A 23,248-nucleotide genomic window follows, 5' to 3' on the forward strand; every position below is an offset into this window, starting at 1 on the left:
CTGAATGTTTTCTCCCTCCTGTCCAGAATGTGCCAAAGCCACCGTGGCCGACATCGTCTTCCTGGTGGACGGCTCCTCCAGCATCGGAATCGGTAACTTTCAGGAGATCCGGCAGTTCCTCCGCAGCGTAGTCAACGGTCTGGACATCGGACCCGACAAGGTTCGCATCGGCTTGGCTCAGTACAGCGATGAAGCCACCACCGAGTTCCTGCTGAAGGATCACATGGACAAGACGTCCCTGCTGGCTGCAGTGGACGCTCTTTCCTACCAGACCGGAGGCACGGAAACGGGCGAAGCCATCACGTACCTCCAAGAGAACTATTTCACAGAGGAGGCGGGGAGCCGAGCGAACCGACGGGTGCCTCAGATTGCCGTGGTCATCACGGACGGAGACTCCACGGACGATGTGATGGCGCCCGCCAAGAGCCTGCGGCAGCACGGGGTCATCGTATTCGGCATCGGGGTGGGAGAAGCCAACCGGAAGGAGCTGGAGTCCATTGCTAACCGGCCTCCAGATCGCTTCCTGTCCTCCATCGCGAACTACCAGGCTCTGAAGATGCTGAAGGACCGTCTGCTGCACACTGTGTGCATCTCTGTGGAGGACCAGAGGCAAGGTAAGGCCAACCAGAACCAGAACTATTACGCAGCAGGTTTGTTTCAACTTGAAAGTCACTTCACGAGCAGCGAGGAGTCAACACATCTCTGATGAAACGGAGCCTCAGCCACTCCAGAACATAATGATAGAGAAGTTTCAATAGACAGATTACAAGAGTTATCGTGACATCAAACTGTGTTTTATAAATAAATTTCATTTTAAAGCATATATCAGTGTTTCCCCTAGGTTTACAGCTTCAGGGGGGGGTGCCGCTGCTGCTGCTGCTTGCCATGTCGGTGCCCTAAGCATAACTCCTACATGATGCCCCCCTGAGATAGGAAAGGGCACCTACGGCGCGCGTTTTTAAAAATGCAGATATAGCGGTTTGTTTTTCAAGCGGCATATTCAACGCTCTCTGCCGGCTACTGGGAGTGTGCTCACCTGTGTGCACGCATCGGAGCTCTGCGGCGCGCGAGATGGAGAAAATTACAGGGTGGCGGGCCGCCACCCTGATAGAATGGTGGGGGAAACACTGTATATTGTTCCACATCACATGTTTGAGCCCTCATGTTTGAGCCCTCATGAACGCTCTGCAGAGATGTATGAAACAAGCTCTGCTTCTAGCTTGAGGTCAGCCAACATTAAGACACAACATTCAACTCTAGGTCCCCACAGAAAGAAGAACCTCCAGATCAGGATCACCATGAGCAGGTTGAGTCCCTTTCTGTGGGACTGACCGGCCTTTCAGCCTGTGAGAACAATACTAGTATGTGTCCAATGCTAATGAGTACAGGGCCATTCTTAAGACACTAAATATGAAACATTTTTCAATTCAATTCAGTTTATTTGTATAGCCCAATTTCACAAATTACAAATTTGTCTCGGAGTGCTTTACAATCTGTACACATAGACATCCCTGCCCCAAAACCTCACATCGGACCAGGAAAAACTCCCAAATAACCCTTCAGGGGGAAAAGGTCAGAACCCTTGAGGAGAGAACAGAGGAGGATCCCTCTCCAGGATGGACAGAACAATAGATGTCATGTGACCAGAAGGACAGATTAGAGTTAAAATACATTCAATGAATGTGACAGAGTGTATGAATAGTTCATAGGAGGCATATTCGACGATGGAGACCTCCACGATCCATCAGATGGCGGTGGGGAGGAGGAGTGGGCGGAGTCTCAACAGTGGGCGGAGTCTCAACAGGACAGTGGCGTAGTCAGGAGCAGGAATTCCACGTCCCAGACGATCCATCAGCAGATAGGATCTATGTCGTCTCATAGGGTCCGATGACCCCATGAGACGTGAAGTCACAAGGACTCCGGGGAGAAAGCAGAGTTAGTAACGTGTGATTGAGAGATGAAAATTCATCCTTAAGGAGAGAAAAAAGAGGAGATAGGTACTCAGTGCATCCTAAAACGTCCCCCGGCAGCTATAAGCCTATAGCAGCATATCAAGGGGCTGGACCAGGTGAACCTGATTCAGCCCTAACTATGAGCTCTGTCAAAGAGGAAAGTCTTCAGTCTACATGAGGGGGGCGGAGCCTCCAGGACTGAAGGTGGAAGCTGGTTCCATAAAAGAGGAGCTTGATAACTAAAGGCTCTGGCTCCCATTCTACTTTTTAAGACTCTAGGAACTACAAGTAGTCCCGCATTTAGTGAGCGTAGCTCTCTAGTGGGGCAATATGGTACTACAAGCTCCTTAAGATATGATGGTGCATCACCAATCAAGGCTTTGTAGGTTAAGAGAAGAATTTTAAAAGTGATTCTTGATTTTACTGGGAGCCAGTGCAGAGCAGCTAGTGCAGGAGTGATGTGATCTCTGTTCTTAGTTTAGTGAGAATACGAGCTGCAGCATTCTGGATCAACTGGAGGGACCTAAGAGACTTATTAGAGCAGCCTGATAATAAGGAGTTGACTGAAGAAACTTATAGAGCAGCCTGATAATAAGGAGTTGACCTAAGAGACTTATAGAGCAGCCTGATAATAAGGAGTTGACCTAAGAGACTTATAGAGCAGCCTGATAATAAGGAGTTGACTTAAGAGACTTATTAGAGCAGCCTGATAATAAGGAGTTGACTTAAGAGACTTATTAGAGCAGCCTGATAATAAGGAGTTGACTTAAGAGACTTATAGAGCAGCCTGATAATAAGGAGTTGACTTAAGAGACTTATAGAGCAGCCTGATAATAAGGAGTTGACCTAAGAGACTTATAGAGCAGCCTGATAATAAGGAGTTGACCTAAGAGACTTATAGAGCAGCCTGATAATAAGGAGTTGACCTAAGAGACTTATAGAGCAGCCTGATAATAAGGAGTTGACCTAAGAGACTTATAGAGCAGCCTGATAATAAGGAGTTGACTTAAGAGACTTATAGAGCAGCCTGATAATAAGGAGTTGGCTTAAGAGACTTATAGAGCAGCCTGATAATAAGGAGTTGACTTAAGAGACTTATAGAGCAGCCTGATAATAAGGAGTTGACCTAAGAGACTTATAGAGCAGCCTGATAATAAGGAGTTGACTTAAGAGACTTATAGAGCAGCCTGATAATAAGGAGTTGACCTAAGAGACTTATAGAGCAGCCTGATAATAAGGAGTTGACTTAAGAGACTTATAGAGCAGCCTGATAATAAGGAGTTGACTTAAGAGACTTATAGAGCAGCCTGATAATAAGGAGTTGACCTAAGAGACTTATAGAGCAGCCTGATAATAAGGAGTTGACTTAAGAGACTTATAGAGCAGCCTGATAATAAGGAGTTGACTTAAGAGACTTATAGAGCAGCCTGATAATAAGGAGTTGACCTAAGAGACTTATAGAGCAGCCTGATAATAAGGAGTTGACCTAAGAGACTTATAGAGCAGCCTGATAATAAGGAGTTGGCTTAAGAGACTTATAGAGCAGCCTGATAATAAGGAGTTGACTTAAGAGACTTATAGAGCAGCCTGATAATAAGGAGTTGACCTAAGAGACGTATAGAGCAGCCTGATAATAAGGAGTTGACTTAAGAGACGTATAGAGCAGCCTGATAAGGAGTTGACCTAAGAGACTTATAGAGCAGCCTGATAATAAGGAGTTGACTTAAGAGACTTATAGAGCAGCCTGATAATAAGGAGTTGACTTAAGAGATGTATAGAGCAGCCTGATAATAAGGAGTTGACCTAAGAGACTTATAGAGCAGCCTGATAATAAGGAGTTGGCTTAAGAGACTTATAGAGCAGCCTGATAATAAGGAGTTGACCTAAGAGATGTATAGAGCAGCCTGATAATAAGGAGTTGACTTAAGAGACTTATAGAGCAGCCTGGTAATAAGGAGTTGACCTAAGAGACTTATAGAGCAGCCTGATAATAAGGAGTTGACTTAAGAGACGTATAGAGCAGCCTAATAAGGAGTTGACCTAAGAGACTTATAGAGCAGCCTGATAATAAGGAGTTGACCGAAGAGACTTATAGAGCAGCCTGATAATAAGGAGTTGACCTAAGAGACTTATAGAGCAGCCTGATAATAAGGAGTTGACCTAAGAGACTTATAGAGCAGCCTGATAATAAGGAGTTGCAGTAATCCAGTCTCGAAGTAACGAACGCGTGAACCAATTTTTCTGCATCTTTTTGAGACAAGATGTGCCTGATTGTTTAAATATTACGTAGATGAAAGAATGCAGTCCTTGAGATTTGCTTTACGTGGAGTTAAAGGACAAGTCCAGATCAAAGATAACGCCAAGATTCTTTACAGTGGTGTTGGATGCCAGGGCAATGCCGTCTACAGAAACCACATCACCAGATCATTGATCTCTGAGGTGCTCAGGGCCGAGTAAAATTACTTCGGTTTTGTCTGAGTTTAACATAAAGAAGTTGCAGGTCATCCAACATGCTGAGATGAAAGTCACATCTCTGATTCAGTACCTCGGTGGGTGAGATGCACGCTGATCTTGAACACTACATGAGGGTTTAAAAAGTTTGTTCCATAACACAGGTCCTCTCACTGCTCTTTGGTTTCTTCCAGCCTTGGAGGAGCGGTTTGCAGACATCTTCTTCCTGGTGGACAGTGGCATGTCTCCGGCAGACTTCCAGCAGGTCAGGGCCCTCCTCACCCGACTGGTCAATCAGATGAACATCGGAGCCTCCGCCTACCGTCTTGGCTTGGCCCAGTACGGTCCAGATATCAGGGTTGAATTTCTTCTCAGTGCCATCCAAACCAAAGAGGACACTCAGACCGCGGTCAAGCGTTTCCGCCAGCGCAGACTGCAGCCCGGCGAGCCTCGTAAACTGGGCAGCGCGTTGGAGTTTGCCAGCACAAACTTTTTCACCAGTGAGGCGGGGAGCCGGGCAGCCCAGGGCTACCGGCAGTTCCTCGTCGTTATAAGTGGAAAAGACTCGGACGATCCCATGTATAAGGAGTCCCGTCTGATCAAGTCCTCCGGAGTCACCGTGGTGGGCATGAGCCTCGGTGCGTCCATGCAGGAGATGCGCGTCGTTGCCACTGCGCCGCACACCTACCAGTCCATCGCCACTGTACCCGCTCTCAGGGCCATCTTTGAAAGAGAGGAGATGGAGACCATCCTCACTGGAGGTACACGACGTTTGTATTTAACCCCCAGTTTGACCAGTTTCATAACGTTGATGTTGTGTTGGTCTATCGCACACCTGAGATCTGAGGTGAGCGTATACCTGAAGTTGTGCTGGTTGTTCACTCCACCTTCTTTAACTTGTAGATGTGAACACTCCAGAGGGCCGTAGCTGCAGCCCTGTAGGGCTTCACTGCACTAGCCTCCATGTAATGCATGAAGTGTGAACCAGAACCTCCGAATGTAAACACTTGTCTAATGACCTTAGTCCGTCTTTCCTCTGGAAATGTCTGTGACTGGTTGAACATTCTGTGAAGTATGTGTAACGGTGTTGTGATGATTCAACCCATTCACAGATTGCAAAGCAGCCAAAGTGGCCGACATCGTGTTCATCGTCGATGAGTCTGGAAGCATCGGGACCCCCAACTTCCAGCTGGTGCGGACTTTCCTCCACTCGGTTGTGAACGGCCTGGAAGTCAGTCCCTCTCGAGTCCGAGTGGGCATCGTCACGTACAACGAGAAGTCCACAGCGCAGGTCTACCTCAACACCTTCAACGACAAGAAGGAGCTGCTGAAGTTCATCAAGATTCTGCCTTATCGTGGCGGCGGTACGAACACTGGGAAGGCCCTCGAGTTTGCCCTGAAAGAGGTTTTCATCGCGCAGAGAGGGAGCAGGCGAGCAAAGGGTGTCCAGCAGGTGGCGGTGGTGATCACAGACGGTGAATCCCAAGACAACGTGAGCACAGCAGCAGCTAACCTTCGAAGAGATGGAATCACGGTTTACGCAGTCGGGGTCAAAGATGCCAACGACGCCCAGCTGGTGGAGATGGCGTCTCATCCGCCCCATAAGCACAAGTTCATCGTGGATAGTTTTGCCAAACTGAAATCACTCGAGCAGAGCTTGCAGAAAATGCTGTGCCATAACATCCTTCGGAAAGCGGTCTCACTCAGTACAAGAAGAACCGGCATCAAAGAAGGTCTGAGCCACCATTTGTTTCAAAACTGGCTTTGTTGAATACGTCTGAAAATATGTTAAAGGTCAAAGTTGAAAGAGGTAGAATCATTGACAGCATGGATAATAATGCATTGTTCTTTTACTCTTCCAGGCTGTGTACAAATGGACGAGGCGGACATCTTCTTCCTGATTGATCACTCGGGGAGTATTTACCCCAAAGACTTTAAAGACATGAAGATGTTCATTACTGAGTTCCTACATACCTTCCGTATTGGGTCACAACATGTCCGCATGGGGGTTGTAAAATACGCAGATTCGCCAGATTTAGAATTTGATCTGACGGAGTACACCGATGCAAAGACTTTGGAGAAGGCTGTCGAGGGCATTAGACAGATAGGAGGTGGGACCGAGACCGGAAGAGCTCTCGAGTTCATGGGCCCGCACTTTGCTAGAGCCATGGTAACTCGTGGTCACAAGGTCCCGGAGTACCTAGTGGTCATCACTGATGGCAAATCCTCCGATGAGGTCAAGGTTCCCGCAGAGAAACTGAGGGCGCAGGGCGTCATCGTCTACGCCATCGGGGTGAAGAATGCCGATGCTGTTGAGTTGGGAGAGATCTCCGGTGACCCCAAGAGGACTTTCTTTGTCAATAACTTTGATGCTTTGAGGCCCATCAAGGACGACATCATCACAGACATCTGTTCTCAAGACGGTAAGAATGCTGGACTGGATGTTGGAGGCCCTTTGTTTTCTACATCAGAGAATACATTGCATTGTTCTAAAAAGGCCCGGGCAAGGTTAGCAGGATAAAGAGGGATGCCACCCTAACATGTCCGTCCACTGTGTCCACAGCTTGCAAAGACACACCGGGCGACCTCCTTTTCTTGATTGACAGTTCTGGGAGCATCTTTCCACAAGACTACCAGAAAATGAAAGACTTCATGAAATCTGTCATGGGCAAGTCCCTCATTGGGCAGAACCAGGTCCACGTCGGTGTCATGCAGTTCAGCACCGTCCAACAACTGGCCTTCCCCCTCAACCTCTACTACAGCAAGGAAGACATGTCCAAGGCCATTGATGACATGCAGCAGGTTGGTGGAGGCACGCTCACAGGTGGAGCCATTACTGACGTGTCACAGTACTTTGATGCATCCAAAGGAGGGCGTCCTGGCATGAGGCAGAGGCTGGTTGTGATAACAGACGGGGAGGCCCAAGACCAGGTCAAAGGCCCAGCCGAGGATCTGAGGGCCAAGGGAGTGTTGGTCTATGCCATCGGAGTGGTGGACGCCAACACCACCCAACTCCTGGAGATCAGCGGCTCACCAGACAGGACGTATGTTGAGAGGAACTTTGATGCTCTGAAGGACTTGGAGAGCCAGGTGGCCATGGAGCTCTGTGACCCAGAGAGAGGTAAGACTGAACCTTCAGGTCAACTCAATGATTGAGCTTCAGTGTCGGTAAGACATTCTCCCTCTGTTGTCCTGAACTCTTTGACTCACGTCTAGTCTTGGGATATTGAGGATTTACATTGTTGATCTGTCTAAGGCTTATTGGTAGAGCAGGTCATCCTTCAATCAGAAGATCGGTGGTTCGATCCCCGGCTCCACTAGTCCATGTTTCCTTAGGCTAGTTGCTCCCATAGCTGTTCTACGGTGTGTGAATGTGAGTTAGTTGTGATGGGCAGGTAGCTCCTCCCTTCAGTGTATGAATGGGTGTTAATGGGTGAATGAGGACATGTAGTATTGAAGCACTTTAAAGTGAAACAGAAATACAAGTAGAGTCCATTTACCATGGAATGTATCTAATGAGTCAGCTTTAGAGTGTGTGGATGGAAAACAAGCGTAGGAATGTTGCTCCTCATGTTCACGGCTCACCTCCCTTTGACCCAGTGTGCTCTCTGTCCGTTATCTACCACCAGAGTGTAAGAAGACTGAACGAGCTGACATCATTTTCCTGGTTGACGGCTCTACGAGCATAACCCTGAGCAAATTCAGAAGCATGCAGAAGTTCATGGGGTCAATGGTGAACCAGACCACCGTGGGCAAGGACCTGACTCGCTTCGGGGTCATTCTTTACTCCAACGAGCCCAAATCGGTTTTCACTCTGAAAACGTACAACTCCAAACGAGAGGTTCTTAAGGCCATTTCCGCACTGAAGTCCCCGTATGGAGACACCTACACCGGCAGGGCGTTGGCATACTCTCTAGAGTTCTTCAGCGATGCTCATGGTGGCCGGGCGGCTCTTCAGGTGCCACAGATTCTTGTGGTGATCACAGACGGTGATGCTACTGACCGGAACAGTCTGCTCCCTCCATCCGTGGCGCTGCAGGACAAAGGGATCAGTGTCTTCAGTATCGGAGTGGAAGGAGCCAACCGGACACAGCTGGAGATCATGTCTGGTCACGACACGTCCAGAGTTTTCTACGTGGATAACTTTGATGCCCTGGAAACGCTGTACACCAATATTTCTCATGTCCTCTGCAATTCCACCAAACCAGGTAAGTGTCATCGCACCTGATCCACTCCGAATGGAGACGGTAATACGGAAACATTCAGAGCAGAATCAAGAGCCTTCCTTCTAGCAATGTATGTCAGCCAATAATTGGGCTCCAGATGGGGTTATATTACTGACCGATTAACTTCAGGTAACCACAGGTCAGCGGAGCACAGTGGACTTGAGTGGTGGACGCTACCAAGAAGGAGCTTTGAATGAGCTTGAAGTCTTGATAGACATTTCCTCTCTTTATTTCCACAGTTTGTGAGAAGCAGCAGGCGGACCTGGTCTTCCTCATCGACCAGTCTGGCAGCATCGGCCCAAATGACTACGACACCATGAAGCAGTTCACCACCAGCCTGGTGAACAGCTTCAAAGTCAGTGAGACCTTGGTGCGGGTAGGACTCGCCCAGTTCAGCAGCACTTTCCAGAAAGAGTTTTACCTCAACGAGTTTTACAGCGAGCCGGTCGTGACTAAGCACATCGTGGACATGGAGCAGCTGGGAGGAGGCACCAACATCGGCCTGGCCCTGGATTCCATCAGGGAATATTTTGAGGCATCGCGGGGCAGCCGGAGATCCGAAGGGATCTCACAGAATCTGGTGCTGATCACAGACGGAGAGTCGCAGGATGACGTGGAGGAGGCGGCGGACCGTCTCAGGGCTCTGGGGATCGAGGTGTTTGCCATCGGCATCGGACACGTCCACGACCTGGAGCTGCTGCAGATCACGGGCATGGCGGAGAGGTTGTTCACTGTGCACAACTTCGGCGGCCTGGAAAAGATCAAACAGAAGGTGGTCGATACAATCTGCAAATCTAAACCCATCAAAGACTCCAGTGGTGAGTTGAAAAGTGCCTTTGCCCGTCCGTCTGTCCCGTCCCCCGCCCCGAGCCGGTAAAGACGAGTCCCCTCTGCTTCAGCCTGCAGCATCGACGTCGCCATCGGATTCGACATCTCTCGTGAAAACAGAGCTCCTGGCGAGATGCTGGTCAGCGGCCACGCCAAGCTGGAGGCCTTCCTGCCCGAGGTCGCCCGCTACGTCTCTTCAGTTCCAGGTCTGTGCTGCGTCGGTCCGGAACCCGTGAAGACCAACATCGCCTACAAAGTGGTGGCACGAGACGGACGCTCCCTCTACGACTTCAACTTTGAACCGCACAGCAAAGACGTGGTGAATAAGGTCATGACCTCGAACATGGCAGAGCCCACTTACTTCAACGCTGACCTGCTGAAGGCCTTCAGGAAGACCTTCAGCACCCAGTCCCACGCTGGCGTGAAGGTGAGTGACACACACACACAAACAGACAGAGAGACAGAGAGACAAAGAGACAGAGAGAGAGAGAGAGACACAGAGACAGAGACAGAGAGAGTCTTGAAGGACAGAGTCTGACCTGTGACCCCTCAGGTTCTGGTGATCTTCTCAGACGGACTGGATGAGGACGTGATGGCACTGGAGCAGGAAGCAGAGCTCCTGCGGCAGTCTGGTAGAGCCACGATGTTCCTTCTCTTGACCACTTCATTCCTGTTAGATGATAGTAGATTATGTAACTCCGTGATGTGCACTCCTCTCCTCCCTCAGGGGTCAGCGCTCTGCTGACGGTGGCCCTGGAAGGGGCCCGAGACCCAGCCCAGCTGCAGATGGTGGAGTTTGGACGAGGATTCGGCTACAAGCTCCCGCTCAGCATCGGCATGGGCAGCGTGGGCAGCAGCCTGCTGCAGCAGATCGTGAGTCCAGCTCCAAGAGAAGCCCAAAGACTTCCTGTTGTTACCGGGCAGAGAGAACAATGGCTCAGCTCCATCTGGAATATGTGTGGTTGTTTCATGTCTCTTTGTGGTTGTTTCATGTCTCTTTGTAGTTGTTTCATGTCTCTTTGTGGTTGTTTCATGTCTCTTTGTGGTTGTTTCATGTCTCTTTGTGGTTGTTTCATATCTCTTTGTAGTTGTTTCATGTCTCTTTGTGGTTGTTTCATGTCTCTTTGTAGTTGTTTCATGTCTCTTTGTGGTTGTTTCATGTCTCTTTGTGGTTGTTGTGTCTCTTTGTAGTTGTTTCATGTCTCTTTGTAGTTGTTTCATGTCTCTTTGTGGTTGTTTCATGTCTATTTGTGGTTGTTTCATGTCTCTTTGTAGTTGTTTCGTGTCTCTTTGTGGTTGTTTCATGTCTCTTTGTGGTTGTTTCATGTCTATTTGTGGTTGTTTCATGTCTCTTTGTAGTTGTTTCATGTCTCTTTCTGGTTGTTTCGTGTCTCTTTGTGGTTGTTTCGTGTCTCTTTGTAGTTGTTTCGTGTCTCTTTGTGGTTGTTTCATGTCTCTTTGTGGTTGTTTCATGTCTCTTTGTAGTTGTTTCGTGTCTCTTTGTGGTTGTTTCATGTCTCTTTGTGGTTGTTTCATATCTCTTTGTAGTTGTTTCATGTCTCTTTGTCGTTGTTTCATGTCTCTTTGTGGTTGTTTCATGTCTCTTTGTGGTTGTTTCATGTCTCTTTGTAGTTGTTTCATGTCTCTTTGTGGTTGTTTCATATCTCTTTGTAGTTGTTTCATGTCTCTTTGTCGTTGTTTCATGTCTCTTTGTGGTTGTTTCATGTCTCTTTGTAGTTGTTTCATGTCTCTTTGTGGTTGTTTCATGTCTCTTTGTGGTTGTTGTGTCTCTTTGTAGTTGTTTCATGTCTCTTTGTAGTTGTTTCATGTCTCTTTGTGGTTGTTTCATGTCTATTTGTGGTTGTTTCATGTCTCTTTGTAGTTGTTTCATGTCTCTTTGTGGTTGTTTCGTGTCTCTTTGTGGTTGTTTCGTGTCTCTTTGTAGTTGTTTCATGTCTCTTTGTGGTTGTTTCATATCTCTTTGTAGTTGTTTCATGTCTCTTTGTCATTGTTTCATGTCTCTTTGTCATTGTTTCATGTCTCTTTGTGGTTGTTTCATGTCTCTTTGTGGTTGTTTCATGTCTCTTTGTGGTTGTTTCATGTCTCTTTGTGGTTGTTTCATGTCTCTTTGTAGTTGTTTCATGTCTCTTTGTGGTTGTTGTGTCTCTTTGTAGTTGTTTCATGTCTCTTTGTGGTTGTTTCATGTCTCTTTGTGGTTGTTTCATGTCTCTTTGTGGTTGTTTCATGTCTCTTTGTAGTTGTTTCATGTCTCTTTGTGGTTGTTTCATGTCTCTTTGTGGTTGTTGTGTCTCTTTGTGGTTGTTTCATATCTCTTTGTAGTTGTTTCATGTCTCTTTGTCATTGTTTCATGTCTCTTTGTGGTTGTTTCATGTCTCTTTGTAGTTGTTTCATGTCTCTTTGTGGTTGTTTCATGTCTCTTTGTAGTTGTTTCATGTCTCTTTGTGGTTGTTTCATGTCTCTTTGTAGTTGTTTCATGTCTCTTTGTGGTTGTTTCATGTCTCTTTGTGGTTGTTTCATGTCTCTTTGTGGTTGTTTCGTGTCTCTTTGTGGTTGTTTCGTGTCTCTTTGTAGTTGTTTCGTGTCTCTTTGTGGTTGTTTCATGTCTCTTTGTGGTTGTTTCATGTCTCTTTGTGGTTGTTTCATGTCTCTTTGTGGTTGTTTCATGTATCTTTGTGGTTGTTTCATGTCTCTTTGTAGTTGTTTCATGTCTCTTTGTGGTTGTTTCATATCTCTTTGTAGTTGTTTCATGTCTCTTTGTGGTTGTTTCATGTCTCTTTGTGGTTGTTTCATATCTCTTTGTAGTTGTTTCATGTCTCTTTGTGGTTGTTTCATGTCTCTTTGTGGTTGTTTCATGTCTCTTTGTAGTTGTTTCATGTCTCTTTGTAGTTTGTTTCATGTCTCTTTGTGGTTGTTTCATGTCTCTTTGTGGTTGTTGTGTCTCTTTGTAGTTGTTTCATGTCTCTTTGTGGTTGTGTCATGTCTCTTTGTGGTTGTTGTGTCTTTGTGGTTGTTTCATGTCTCTTTGTGGTTGTTTCATGTCTCTTTGCGGTTGTTGTGTCTCTTTGCAGTTGTTTCATGTCTCTTTGTGGTTGTTTCATATCTCTTTGTGGTTGTTTCATGTCTCTTTGTGGTTGTTTCATGTCTCTTTGTAGTTGTTTCATGTCTCTTTGTGGTTGTTTCATGTCTCTTTGTGGTTGTTGTGTCTCTTTGTAGTTGTTTCATGTCTCTTTGTGGTTGTGTCATGTCTCTTTGTGGTTGTTGTGTCTTTGTGGTTGTGTCATATCTCTTTGTGGTTGTTTCATGTCTCTTTGCGGTTGTTGTGTCTCTTTGTAGTTGTTTCATGTCTCTTTGTGGTTGTTGAACATGATCTTTTTACTAAACAGGATGGAGACAGGTTGGCCCGGACTCTTTAAGTACCTGACCCAGGGTCAAGGGCCCCTTCAGGGTCAGGGCCCCTTCAGAGTCAGGGCCCTTGACCCTGAAGGGGTTTTTTGTAATGGTTTATTGAATAAGGTGCACATTGATAAAAACATTTCAGTCCACGTGCCAGAGTTACCAAGAGGCTGTTTTTCATCTGTAGTCCCTTTGAACACAAGAATCTGCAGCTTGTCCCGAGCGTCTGTTTCCAGTTGTGAGAAACATGTGAATCATGACCTCGTTACAGACGGGAAGGAGACGGTCAACGACTCATAAAGACAGAGGGCCCCAGGCTGAGGGCCCCAGGCTGAGGGGCTACTGCACACACAGAGCAGCTGTGTGTGAGGAGTGTCTCATGTGTGTGTGTATGTCTCATGTGTGTGTGTATGTCTCATGTGTGTGTGTGTCTCATGTGTGTGTGTGTCTCATGTGTGTGTGTGTGTCTCATGTGTGTGTGTATGTCTCATGTGTGTGTGTATGTCTCATGTGTGTGTGTGTCTCATGTGTGTGTGTGTGTGTCTCATGTGTGTGTGTGTGTCTCATGTGTGTGTGTGTCTCATGTGTGTGTGTCTCATGTGTGTGTGTGTGTCTCATGTGTGTGTGTGTCTCATGTGTGTGTGTGTGTCTCATGTGTGTGTGTGTCTCATGTGTGTGTCTCATGTGTGTGTGTGTCTCATGTGTGTGTGTGTGTCTCATGTGTGTGTGTGTCTCATGTGTGTGTGTGTGTCTCATGTGTGTGTGTGTGTGTCTCATGTGTGTGTGTGTGTCTCATGTGTGTGTGTGTGTCTCATGTGTGTGTGTGTGTCTCATGTGTGTGTGTGTCTCATGTGTGTGTGTGTCTCATGTGTGTGTGTGTGTGTCTCATGTGTGTGTGTGTGTCTCATGTGTGTGTGTGTCTCATGTGTGTCTCATGTGTGTGTGTGTGTCTCATGTGTGTGTGTGTGTGTGTCTCATGTGTGTGTGTGTCTCATGTGTGTGTGTCTCATGTGTGTGTGTCTCATGTGTGTGTGTGTCTCATGTGTGTGTCTCATGTGTGTGTGTGTGTGTGTGTGTGTCTCATGTGTGTGTGTGAGGAGTGTGTCTCATGTGTGTGTGTCTCATGTGTGTGTGTGTGTGTCTCATGTGTGTGTGTCTCATGTGTGTGTGTGTGTGTGTGTCTCATGTGTGTGTGTGTCTCATGTGTGTGTGTGTGTCTCATGTGTGTGTGTGTGTCTCATGTGTGTGTGTGTGTGTGTCTCATGTGTGTGTGTCTCATGTGTGTGTGTGTGTGTGTGTCTCATGTGTGTGTCTCATGTGTGTGTGTGTGTCTCATGTGTGTGTGTCTCATGTGTGTGTGTGTGTGTGTCTCATGTGTGTGTGTCTCATGTGTGTGTGTGAGGAGTGTGTCTCATGTGTGTGTGTGTGTGTCTCATGTGTGTGTGTGAGGAGTGTGTCTCATGTGTGTGTGTGTGTGTGTCTCTGCAGGACGCCGTGGCGGACCGTGAGTGCTGTAACGTCGTGTGCAAATGTTCCGGCCCTGAAGGCACCCGGGGCTCCCGGGGGCCCCCGGGGTCAAAGGTGACCTGAGGTCCACTTCATCACGTCATACTCATAACACACGCCTGGTGGCGTGGAGGAGCAGTGATGCATCATGGGAGCCACTCATATTAAACATCCGTTTCTCATGATTCTTTTTTAGAAATATGTTTTCTGATTTTATATTAAATATGTATTTATTGTCATATTTGATGTTATTGTACAAATATGTTTATGATATCGAAATGAATCTGATCATAAATGACACATGACACATGTCCTGCGCTCTGATTGGACGCTGGCCTCTCTCAACAGGGCCCTCCTGGACACAAAGGAGTCCCCGGGTTCCCCGGAGACGAGGGCGGCGCTGTAAGTGCTTCTTCATCACTCTGCACTTCATCTTCATCAGTTCAAGCTCCAATTCATTGGACTGGGTGACCACCAGGAGCCCACTGGACCCACGGGACCCACTGAGTCCAGTGGGTCCCGTGGGTCCAGTGAACTGAATCAACCAGCAGCTGAGCTTCAGATCTAAATGTATTTCTGTTCATTAACTGTTACTGTAACTCCTCCTTCTACTCCTCCTTCTACTCCTCCTCCTCACTGTATCTTTGTGCTGCAGGGGGAGCGTGGTGGTCCTGGACCGTCTGGACCTCAGGGGGTCCAGGGTTGTTCTGGGCTCAGAGGACCGAAGGTATGTTACATCGCTGTGATGATGATGATGATGAAGAGTCTAACTACTGCTCTCTCTGTCTGCAGGGCTATCGAGGTCTCCGTGGTAACAGGGTGAGTGAGGCTCTTACCTGAGGTCACATGACGTTTATGTTGTGACATGACGTCATCGTTTATGTTGTGTGACATGACGTCATCGTTTATGTTGTGTGACATGACGTCATCGTTTATGTTGTGTGACATGACGTCATCGTTTATGTTGTGTGACATGACGTCATCGTTTATGTTGGTCATCGTTTATGTTGTGTGACATGACGTCATCGTTTATGTTGTGTGACATGACGTCATCGTTTATGTTGTGTGACATGACGTCATCGTTTATGTTGTGTGACATGACGTCATCGTTTATGTTGTGACATGATGTCATCGTATATGTTGTGACATGACGTCATCGTTTATGTTGTGACATGACGTCATCATTTCAGGGAGAACAAGGAGAGGACGGGCTAGACGGGATCGACGGAGAACGGGTCAGTGATGAAGAGCATCATTCATATCATATATGACCTCTGAAGTGACCTCTGTGACCTCTATGTGATCTCTATGTGACCTTTGAAATGGCCTATATGTGACCTCTGTGTGACTTCTATGTGACCTCTGAAGTGACCTCTGTGTGACCTATGTGACCTCTAAGTTACCTCTGTGTGACCTCTAACTGACCTCTGTGACCTCTAAGTGACCTCTGTGTGACCTATGTGACCTCTAAGTGACCTCTGTGTGACCTATGTGACCTCTAAGTGACCTCTGTGTGACCTATGTGACCTCTAAGTTACCTCTGTGTGACCTATGTGACCTCTAAGTGACCTATGTGTGACCTCTAAGTGACCTATGTGTGACCTATGTGACCTCTAAGTTACCTCTGTGTGACCTATGTGACCTCTAAGTGACCTATGTGACCTCTAAGTGACCTATGTGACCTCTAAGTGACCTATGTGTGACCTATGTGACCTCTAAGTGACCTATGTGACCTCTGTGTGACCTATGTGACCTCTGTGTGACCTATGTGACCTCTAAGTTACCTCTGTGTGACCTATGTGACCTCTAAGTGACCTCTGTGTGACCTATGTGACCTCTAAGTGACCTCTGTGTGACCTATGAGCTTTACTGTTTCATTGCGGAGGAAATGAGATCTGAGCTCACTGTGGTTCTGACTCTGGTTCTGACTCTGGTTCTGACTCTGGTTCTGGTTCTGACTCTGGTTCTGACTCTGGTTCTGGTTCTGACTCTGGTTCTGGTTCTGTAGGGGCGGACTGGAACAGATGGAGGTCGAGGACCAAGAGGAGACCCAGGAAACCCAGTAAGACCTTTGACCCGGTGACCTCGCTGACGATGACATCACTGCATTGCTTCATGTTCATCCGTCGGTCCTCAGGGCATCCCGGGGATCCGAGGGGAGGCGGGTCTGGCAGGACAGCGAGGACTCCGAGGAGATCCGGTGAGTTTCTGCTCTCTAATACATACGTCAAATCTCTGGACCTCCGGACCCCGAAACCCTCCGGACCCCTAAACCCTCTGGACCCCTAAACCCTCCGGACCCCTAAACCCTCTGGACCCCGAAACCCTCCGGACCCCTAAACCCTCTGGACCCCTAAACCCTCTGGACCCCGAAACCCTCCGGACCCCGAAACCCTCCGGACCCCTAAACCCTCTGGACCCCTAAACCCTCTGGACCCCTAAACCCTCTGGACCCCTAAACCCTCTGGACCCCTAAACCCTCTGGACCCCTAAACCCTCTGGACCCCTAAACCCTCTGGACCCCTAAACCCTCTGGACCCCTAAACCCTCTGGACCCCTAAACCCTCTGGACCCCTAAACCCTCTGGACCCCTAAACCCTCTGGACCCCTAAACCCTCTGGACCCCTAAACCCTCCGGACCCCTAAACCCTCTGGACCCCGAAACCCTCTGGACCCCGAAACCCTCCGGACCCCGAAACCCTCCGGACCCCGAAACCCTCCGGACCCCGAAACCCTCTGGACCCCTAAACCCTCTGGACCCCTAAACCTTCTGGACCCCTAAACCCTCTGGACCCCTAAACCCCCTGACCTCCTGACCCCAGAACCACTTAACCATCTGAACCCTGATTATCCCTTTGAACCTTTGGGACTCTCCAAACCCCCAAGGTTCTAAGATCCCTTAGAAGGTTCTAAGATCCCTTGGAACCTTGGAGCCGGTCTCCCGGGACTGGAGGAGTGAAGGTCTGCGGACCATCATGCAACAGTGTTTGGACGTCTGAACAAACACAGCTGCACAACGTAAACACAGGACTGAGGGTCTGAGGGTCTTCAGGACTGAGGGTCTGAGGGTCTTCAGGACTGAGGGTCTGAGGGTCTTCAGGACTAAGGGTCTGAAGGACTTCAGGACTGAGGGTCTGAGGGACTGAAGGTCTGAGGGTCTGAGGGTCTTCAGGACTGAGGGTCTGAGTGTCTTCAGGTCTGAGGGTCTGAGTGTCTTCAGGTCTGAGGGACTGAAGGTCTGAGGGTCTGAAGGTCTTCAGGACTGAGGGTCTGAGTGTCTTCAGGTCTGAGGGTCTGAAGGACTGAAGGTCTGAGGGTCTGAGGGTCTTCAGGACTGAGGGTCTGAGTGTCTTCAGGTCTGAGTGTCTTCAGGTCTGAGGGACTGAAGGTCTGAGGGTCTGAGTGTCTTCAGGTCTGAGGGTCTGAAGGTCTTCAGGACTGAGGGTCTGAGTGTCTTCAGGTCTGAGGGTCTGAAGGTCTGAGGGTCTGAGTGTCTTCAGGTCTGAGGGTCTGAGTGTCTTCAGGTCTGAGGGACTGAAGGTCTGAGGGTCTGAAGGTCTTCAGGACTGAGGGTCTGAGTGTCTTCAGGTCTGAGGGTCTGAAGGACTGAGGGTCTGAAGGTCTGAGGGTCTTCAGGACTGAGGGTCTGAGTGTCTTCAGGTCTGAGGGTCTGAAGAACTGAGGGTCTGAGGGACTGAAGGTCTGAGGGTCTTCAGGACTGAGGGTCTGAGTGTCTTCAGGTCTGAGGGTCTGAAGGTCTTCAGGACTGAGGGTCTGAGTGTCTTCAGGTCTGAGGGTCTGAAGGTCTGAGGGTCTTCAGGACTGAGGGTCTGAGGGTCTGAAGGTCTGAGGGTCTGAAGGTCTGAGGGTCTTCAGGACTGAGGGTCTGAGTGTCTTCAGGTCTGAGGGTCTGAAGGTCTTCAGGACTGAGGGTCTGAGTGTCTTCAGGTCTGAGGGTCTGAAGGTCTGAGGGTCTTCAGGACTGAGGGTCTGAGGGTCTGAGTCTGTATTCAGGGGGAACCGGGGGCTGATGACACCAGACCAGGAGCCAAAGGAGACCCGGGGAACGCAGGTCTACCGGTAGGACCCCCCCAGTCACGTGGACCAGGAAGTGGACCGTCTCTGACCTGACTGAAGTGTGTGTGTGTGTCTGTGTGTGTGTGTGTGTGTGTGTGTGTGTGTGTGTGTGTGTGTGTGTGTGTGTATGTGTGTGTCTGTGTGTGTGTGTCTGTGTGTGTGTGTGTGTGTGCATGTGCATGTGTGTCTCTGTGTGTCTCTGTGTGTGTGTCTCTATGTGTGTGCGTGTGTGCATGTGTGTGTGTGTCTCTGTGTGTGTGTCTGTGTGTGTGTGTCTGTGTGTGTCTATGTGTGTCTGTCTGTGTGTGTCTGTGTGTGTGTGTGTGTGTGTGTGTGTGTGTGTGTGTGTGTGTGTGTGTGTGTGTGTGTGTGTGTGTGTGTGTGTGTGTGTGTGTGTGTGTGTGTGTGTGTGTGTGTGTGTGTGTGTGTGTGTGTGTGTGTGTGTGTGTGTGTAGGGAACACCAGGACAGGACGGGCGTCCAGGGGAAGGAGGACTCCTCGGAAACCCGGTGAGACTCATGTGGTTATTACTAATATTATTATTGATATTATTAATAGTATTATTATTAATAATTTAATTCCAGGCTAAGGCACAAATAATGTTATAGTTTTTGTTACATTTAATTTCCATGATGTGGTGACACCTCACTCAGGGACACATGATGCATGGATATGTTCCAAGAGTCACAGCGCCCCCTAGTGGCTCCACCAGACTGTAGTCAACCCGGAGTCACAGCGCCCCCTAGTGGCGAAGGAACGAGACACAGTCCGGCCGCTGCTCGCTGCTTCACTTACCATTGTTATTATAGGAGTAGTATTGTTGTTATGATTATTATTGATATTATTATTGTTGTTGTTGTTATGATTGATGGTGACGTTATAATGAGGTGTTTGTGTTCAGGGTCCAGATGGAAGAAGAGGAGCCCTCGGTGGGAAGGTGAGGTGATGAAGAGGAGGAGTCAGTGCTGCTGTCACACAAAGACACCATGTTCACACTGTGTGTGTGTGTGTGTGTGTGTGTGTGTGTGTGTGTGTGTGTGTGTGTGTGTGTGTGTGTGTGTGTGTGCAGGGGGCACCTGGAGAACCAGGAGTTCTAGGACTCCAGGGCAGCCCCGGTGCTTCAGGTCCTCAGGTGAGTGGTGAAGGTCCGAGTCCACCAGGAGGTCTGGAGTCTGACCTGGTCCATGTGGTCTCTGCAGGGTACCAGTGGGCTGAGAGGTCAACCTGGGCCAAGAGGGGTCACTGGACTCCCTGGACCTCAGGTCAGTTCAGTTTGAGAGACGTGTGTCCCTCACTTCCTTCAGGACTCACTTCCTTCTGGTCTCACTTCCTTCTGGTCTCACTTCCTTCTGGACTCACTTCCTTCTGGTCTCACTTCCTTCTGGTCTCACTTCCTTCTGGTCTCACTTCCTTCTGGTCTCACTTCTTTCTGGTCTCACTTCCTTCTGGTCTCACTTCCTTCTGGTCTCACTTCCTTCTGGTCTCACTTCTTTCTGGTCTCACTTCCTTCTGGTCTCACTTCCTTCTGGTCTCACTTCCTTCTGGGCTCACTTCTTTCTGGTCTCACTTCCTTCTGGTCTCACTTCCTTCAGGACTCACTTCCTTCTGGGCTCACTTCCTTCTGGTCTCACTTCCTTCTGGTCTCACTTCCTTCTGGTGTCACTTCCTTCTGGTCTCACTTCCTTCAGGGCTCACTTCCTTCTGGTGTCACTTCCTTCTGGTCTCACTTCCTTCTGGTCATACTTCCTTCAGGACTCACTTCCTTCTGGTTTCACTTCCTTCTGGACTCACTTCCTTCAGGACTCACTTCCTTCTGGTCTCACTTCCTCCTGGTCTCACTTCCTTCTGGACTCACTTCCTTCTGGGCTCACTTCCTTCTGGTGTCACTTCCTTCTGGACTTACTTCCTTCTGGTCTAACTTCCTTCTGGACTCACTTCCTTCTGGTCTCACTTCCTTCTGGACTCACTTCCTTCTGGTCTCACTTCCTTCTGGACTCACTTCCTTCAGGACTCACTTCCTTCTGGTCTCACTTCCTTCTGGTCTCACTTCCTTCTTGACTCACTTCCTTCTGGACTTACTTCCTTCTGGTCTCACTTCCTTCTGGACTCACTTCCTTCTGGTCTCACTTCCTTCTGGACTCACTTCCTTCTGGTCTCACTTCCTTCTGGACTCACTTCCTTTTGGTCTCACTTCCTTCTGGACTCACTTCCTTCTGGTCTCACTTCCTTCTGGACTCACTTCCTTCTGGTCTCACTTCCTTCTGGTCTCACTTCCTTCAGGACTTACTTCCTTCTGGTCTCACTTCCTTCTGGACTCACTTCCTTCTGGTCTCACTTCCTTCAGGACTTACTTCCTTCTGGTCTCACTTCCTTCTGGACTCACTTCCTTCTGGTCTCACTTCCTTCTGGACTCACTTCCTTCTTGACTCACTTCCTTCAGGACTCACTTCCTTCTGGTCTCACTTCCTTCTGGTCTCACTTCCTTCTTGACTCACTTCCTTCTGGACTTACTTCCTTCTGGACTCACTTCCTTCTGGTCTCACTTCCTTCTGGTCTCACTTCCTTCTGGTCTCACTTCCTTCTGGACTCACTTCCTTTTGGTCTCACTTCCTTCTGGACTCACTTCCTTCTGGTCTCACTTCCTTCTGGACTCACTTCCTTCTGGTCTCACTTCCTTCTGGACTCACTTCCTTCTGGACTCACTTCCTTCTGGTCTCACTTCCTTCTGGTCTCACTTCCTTCTGGACTCACTTCCTTCTGGACTCACTTCCTTCTGGACTCACTTCCTTCTGGTCTCACTTCCTTCTGGTCTCCCCCCCCCCCCTTGTCTCCTAATCAAGTTCTTAGCTTGGTGACCTCCGACCCGACAGGTGTCATCCAGGTCTCGGTGAGAGACAGAAAGTCAACTAAAGACTTCTAGGTCCTTATCCTCAGAGTCTAGACCTCAACTAAAGACTCCTAGGTCCTTATCCTCAGAGTCTAGACCTCAACTAAAGACTCCTAGGTCCTTATCCTCAGAGTCTAGACTTCAACTAAAGACTCCTAGGTCCTTATCCTCAGAGTCTAGACCTCAACTAAAGACTCCTAGGTCCTTATCCTCAGAGTCTAGACCTCAACTAAAGACTCCTAGGTCCTTATCCTCAGAGTCTAGACCCCAAGTAAAGACTCCTAAGTCCTTATCCTCAGAGTCTAGACTTCAACTAAAGACTCCTAGGTCCTTATCCTCAGAGTCTAGACCTCAACTAAAGACTCCTAGGTCCTTATCCTCAGAGTCTAGACCTCAACTAAAGACTCCTAGGTCCTTATCCTCAGTCTAGACCCCAACTAAAGACTCCTAGGTCCTTATCCTCAGAGTCTAGACTTCAACTAAAGACTCCTCGGTCCTTATCCTCAGAGTCTTGACCCCAACTAAAGACTCCTAGATCCTTATCCTCAGAGTCTAGACTTCAACTAAAGACTCCTAGGTCCTTGTCCTCAGAGTCTTGACCCCAACTAAAGACTCCTAGGTCCTTATCCTCAGAGTCTAGACTTCAACTAAAGACTCCTAGGTCCTTATCCTCAGAGTCTAGACCTCAACTAAAGACTCCGAGGTCCTTATCCTCAGAGTCTTGACCCCAACTAAAGACTCCTCGGTCCTTATCCTCAGAGTCTAGACTTCAACTAAAGACTCCTAGGTCCTTGTCCTCAGAGTCTTGACCCCAACTAAAGACTCCTAGGTCCTTATCCTCAGAGTCTAGACTTCAACTAAAGACTCCTAGGTCCTTATCCTCAGAGTCTAGACCTCAACTAAAGACTCTGAGTTCCTTATCCTCAGAGTCTTGACCCCAACTAAAGACTCCTAGGTCCTTATCCTCAGAGTCTAGACCCCTAGGTCTTGATCCTCAACGAGTCTCCGCTGCCCCTTAAAGACTCAACCTGGTTAAGCACCCTAGTTAACAATAGTGATCTACAGCTGTCGGCCACTGCCCCTGCTGGTCTTCCTGCTGGTCTTCCTGATGGTCTCACTGTTCTAGACTAGATAGAAGTGGGTGCGATGCATTCAGGGACCTTCAGCTGCTCTGACTCTTTTCCTGCAGGGAGGACCAGGATCAAGTGGAGCTCCAGGATCAGCCGGAAGATGTGGAGCTAATGGACAAAAGGTCTGAGACTTCATCAGAGATCAGATTAGAGATCAGAGATCAGATTAGAGATCAGATCAAATCAGATTAGAGATCAGAGATCAGATTAGAGATCAGATCAGAGATCAGATTAGAGATCAGATCAGAGATCAGATTAGAGATCAGATTAGAGATTAGAGATCAGATTAGAGATCAGATCAAATCAGATTAGAGATCAGATTATAGATCAGATCAGAGATCAACCCTAGGAGACTATGATGGACATCAAGAGACATTTAATATGCGTGTCCCATGGTGATGAACTGTTGTTGTTGATGATGATGATGATGATGATGATGATGATGATGATGATGATGATGATGAAGGGCCAACCAGGGGATCCAGGTGATAAAGGTGTTCCAGGATCAAAGGGACCCAGAGGAATGGCGGTAAGGAAATACTTTTTGATCTATATATTAATATATAATATGATATAAATATATAGTATAAATATATATTATATAAATATATAGTATAAATATATAATATTATATAAATATAGAGTATAAATATATATTATATAAATGTATAGTATAAATATATATTATATAAATATATAGTATAAATATATATTATATATATGATATAAATATATAGTATAAATATATATTATATAAATATATAGTATAAATATATA

At 47.8% G+C, this 23,248-nt stretch overlaps 1 protein-coding gene across 1 annotated transcript in view; it reads left to right on the plus strand.

The window, feature by feature from the left end:
• The window catches only part of col6a4a (collagen, type VI, alpha 4a), a 45,190-nt gene that overhangs the window by 11,681 nt on the left and 10,261 nt on the right, over positions 1–23,248 (plus strand). The window contains exons 4-27 of the mRNA XM_056444504.1: positions 27–614; positions 4,598–5,164; positions 5,516–6,136; positions 6,266–6,826; positions 6,967–7,524; positions 8,033–8,611; positions 8,869–9,447; positions 9,529–9,884; positions 10,011–10,089; positions 10,185–10,330; positions 14,360–14,452; positions 14,726–14,779; positions 15,033–15,104; positions 15,170–15,196; positions 15,568–15,612; positions 16,386–16,439; positions 16,515–16,577; positions 18,392–18,457; positions 18,910–18,963; positions 19,356–19,391; positions 19,524–19,586; positions 19,654–19,716; positions 22,531–22,593; positions 22,938–23,000. Coding sequence (XP_056300479.1) covers positions 27–614; positions 4,598–5,164; positions 5,516–6,136; positions 6,266–6,826; positions 6,967–7,524; positions 8,033–8,611; positions 8,869–9,447; positions 9,529–9,884; positions 10,011–10,089; positions 10,185–10,330; positions 14,360–14,452; positions 14,726–14,779; positions 15,033–15,104; positions 15,170–15,196; positions 15,568–15,612; positions 16,386–16,439; positions 16,515–16,577; positions 18,392–18,457; positions 18,910–18,963; positions 19,356–19,391; positions 19,524–19,586; positions 19,654–19,716; positions 22,531–22,593; positions 22,938–23,000 — 5,450 coding nt within the window. The remainder of the gene's footprint in view (positions 1–26; positions 615–4,597; positions 5,165–5,515; positions 6,137–6,265; positions 6,827–6,966; positions 7,525–8,032; positions 8,612–8,868; positions 9,448–9,528; positions 9,885–10,010; positions 10,090–10,184; positions 10,331–14,359; positions 14,453–14,725; positions 14,780–15,032; positions 15,105–15,169; positions 15,197–15,567; positions 15,613–16,385; positions 16,440–16,514; positions 16,578–18,391; positions 18,458–18,909; positions 18,964–19,355; positions 19,392–19,523; positions 19,587–19,653; positions 19,717–22,530; positions 22,594–22,937; positions 23,001–23,248) is intronic.

Source organism: Pseudoliparis swirei, chromosome 22 (assembly GCF_029220125.1).
Source record: "Pseudoliparis swirei isolate HS2019 ecotype Mariana Trench chromosome 22, NWPU_hadal_v1, whole genome shotgun sequence".
NCBI lineage: Eukaryota > Metazoa > Chordata > Actinopteri > Perciformes > Liparidae > Pseudoliparis > Pseudoliparis swirei.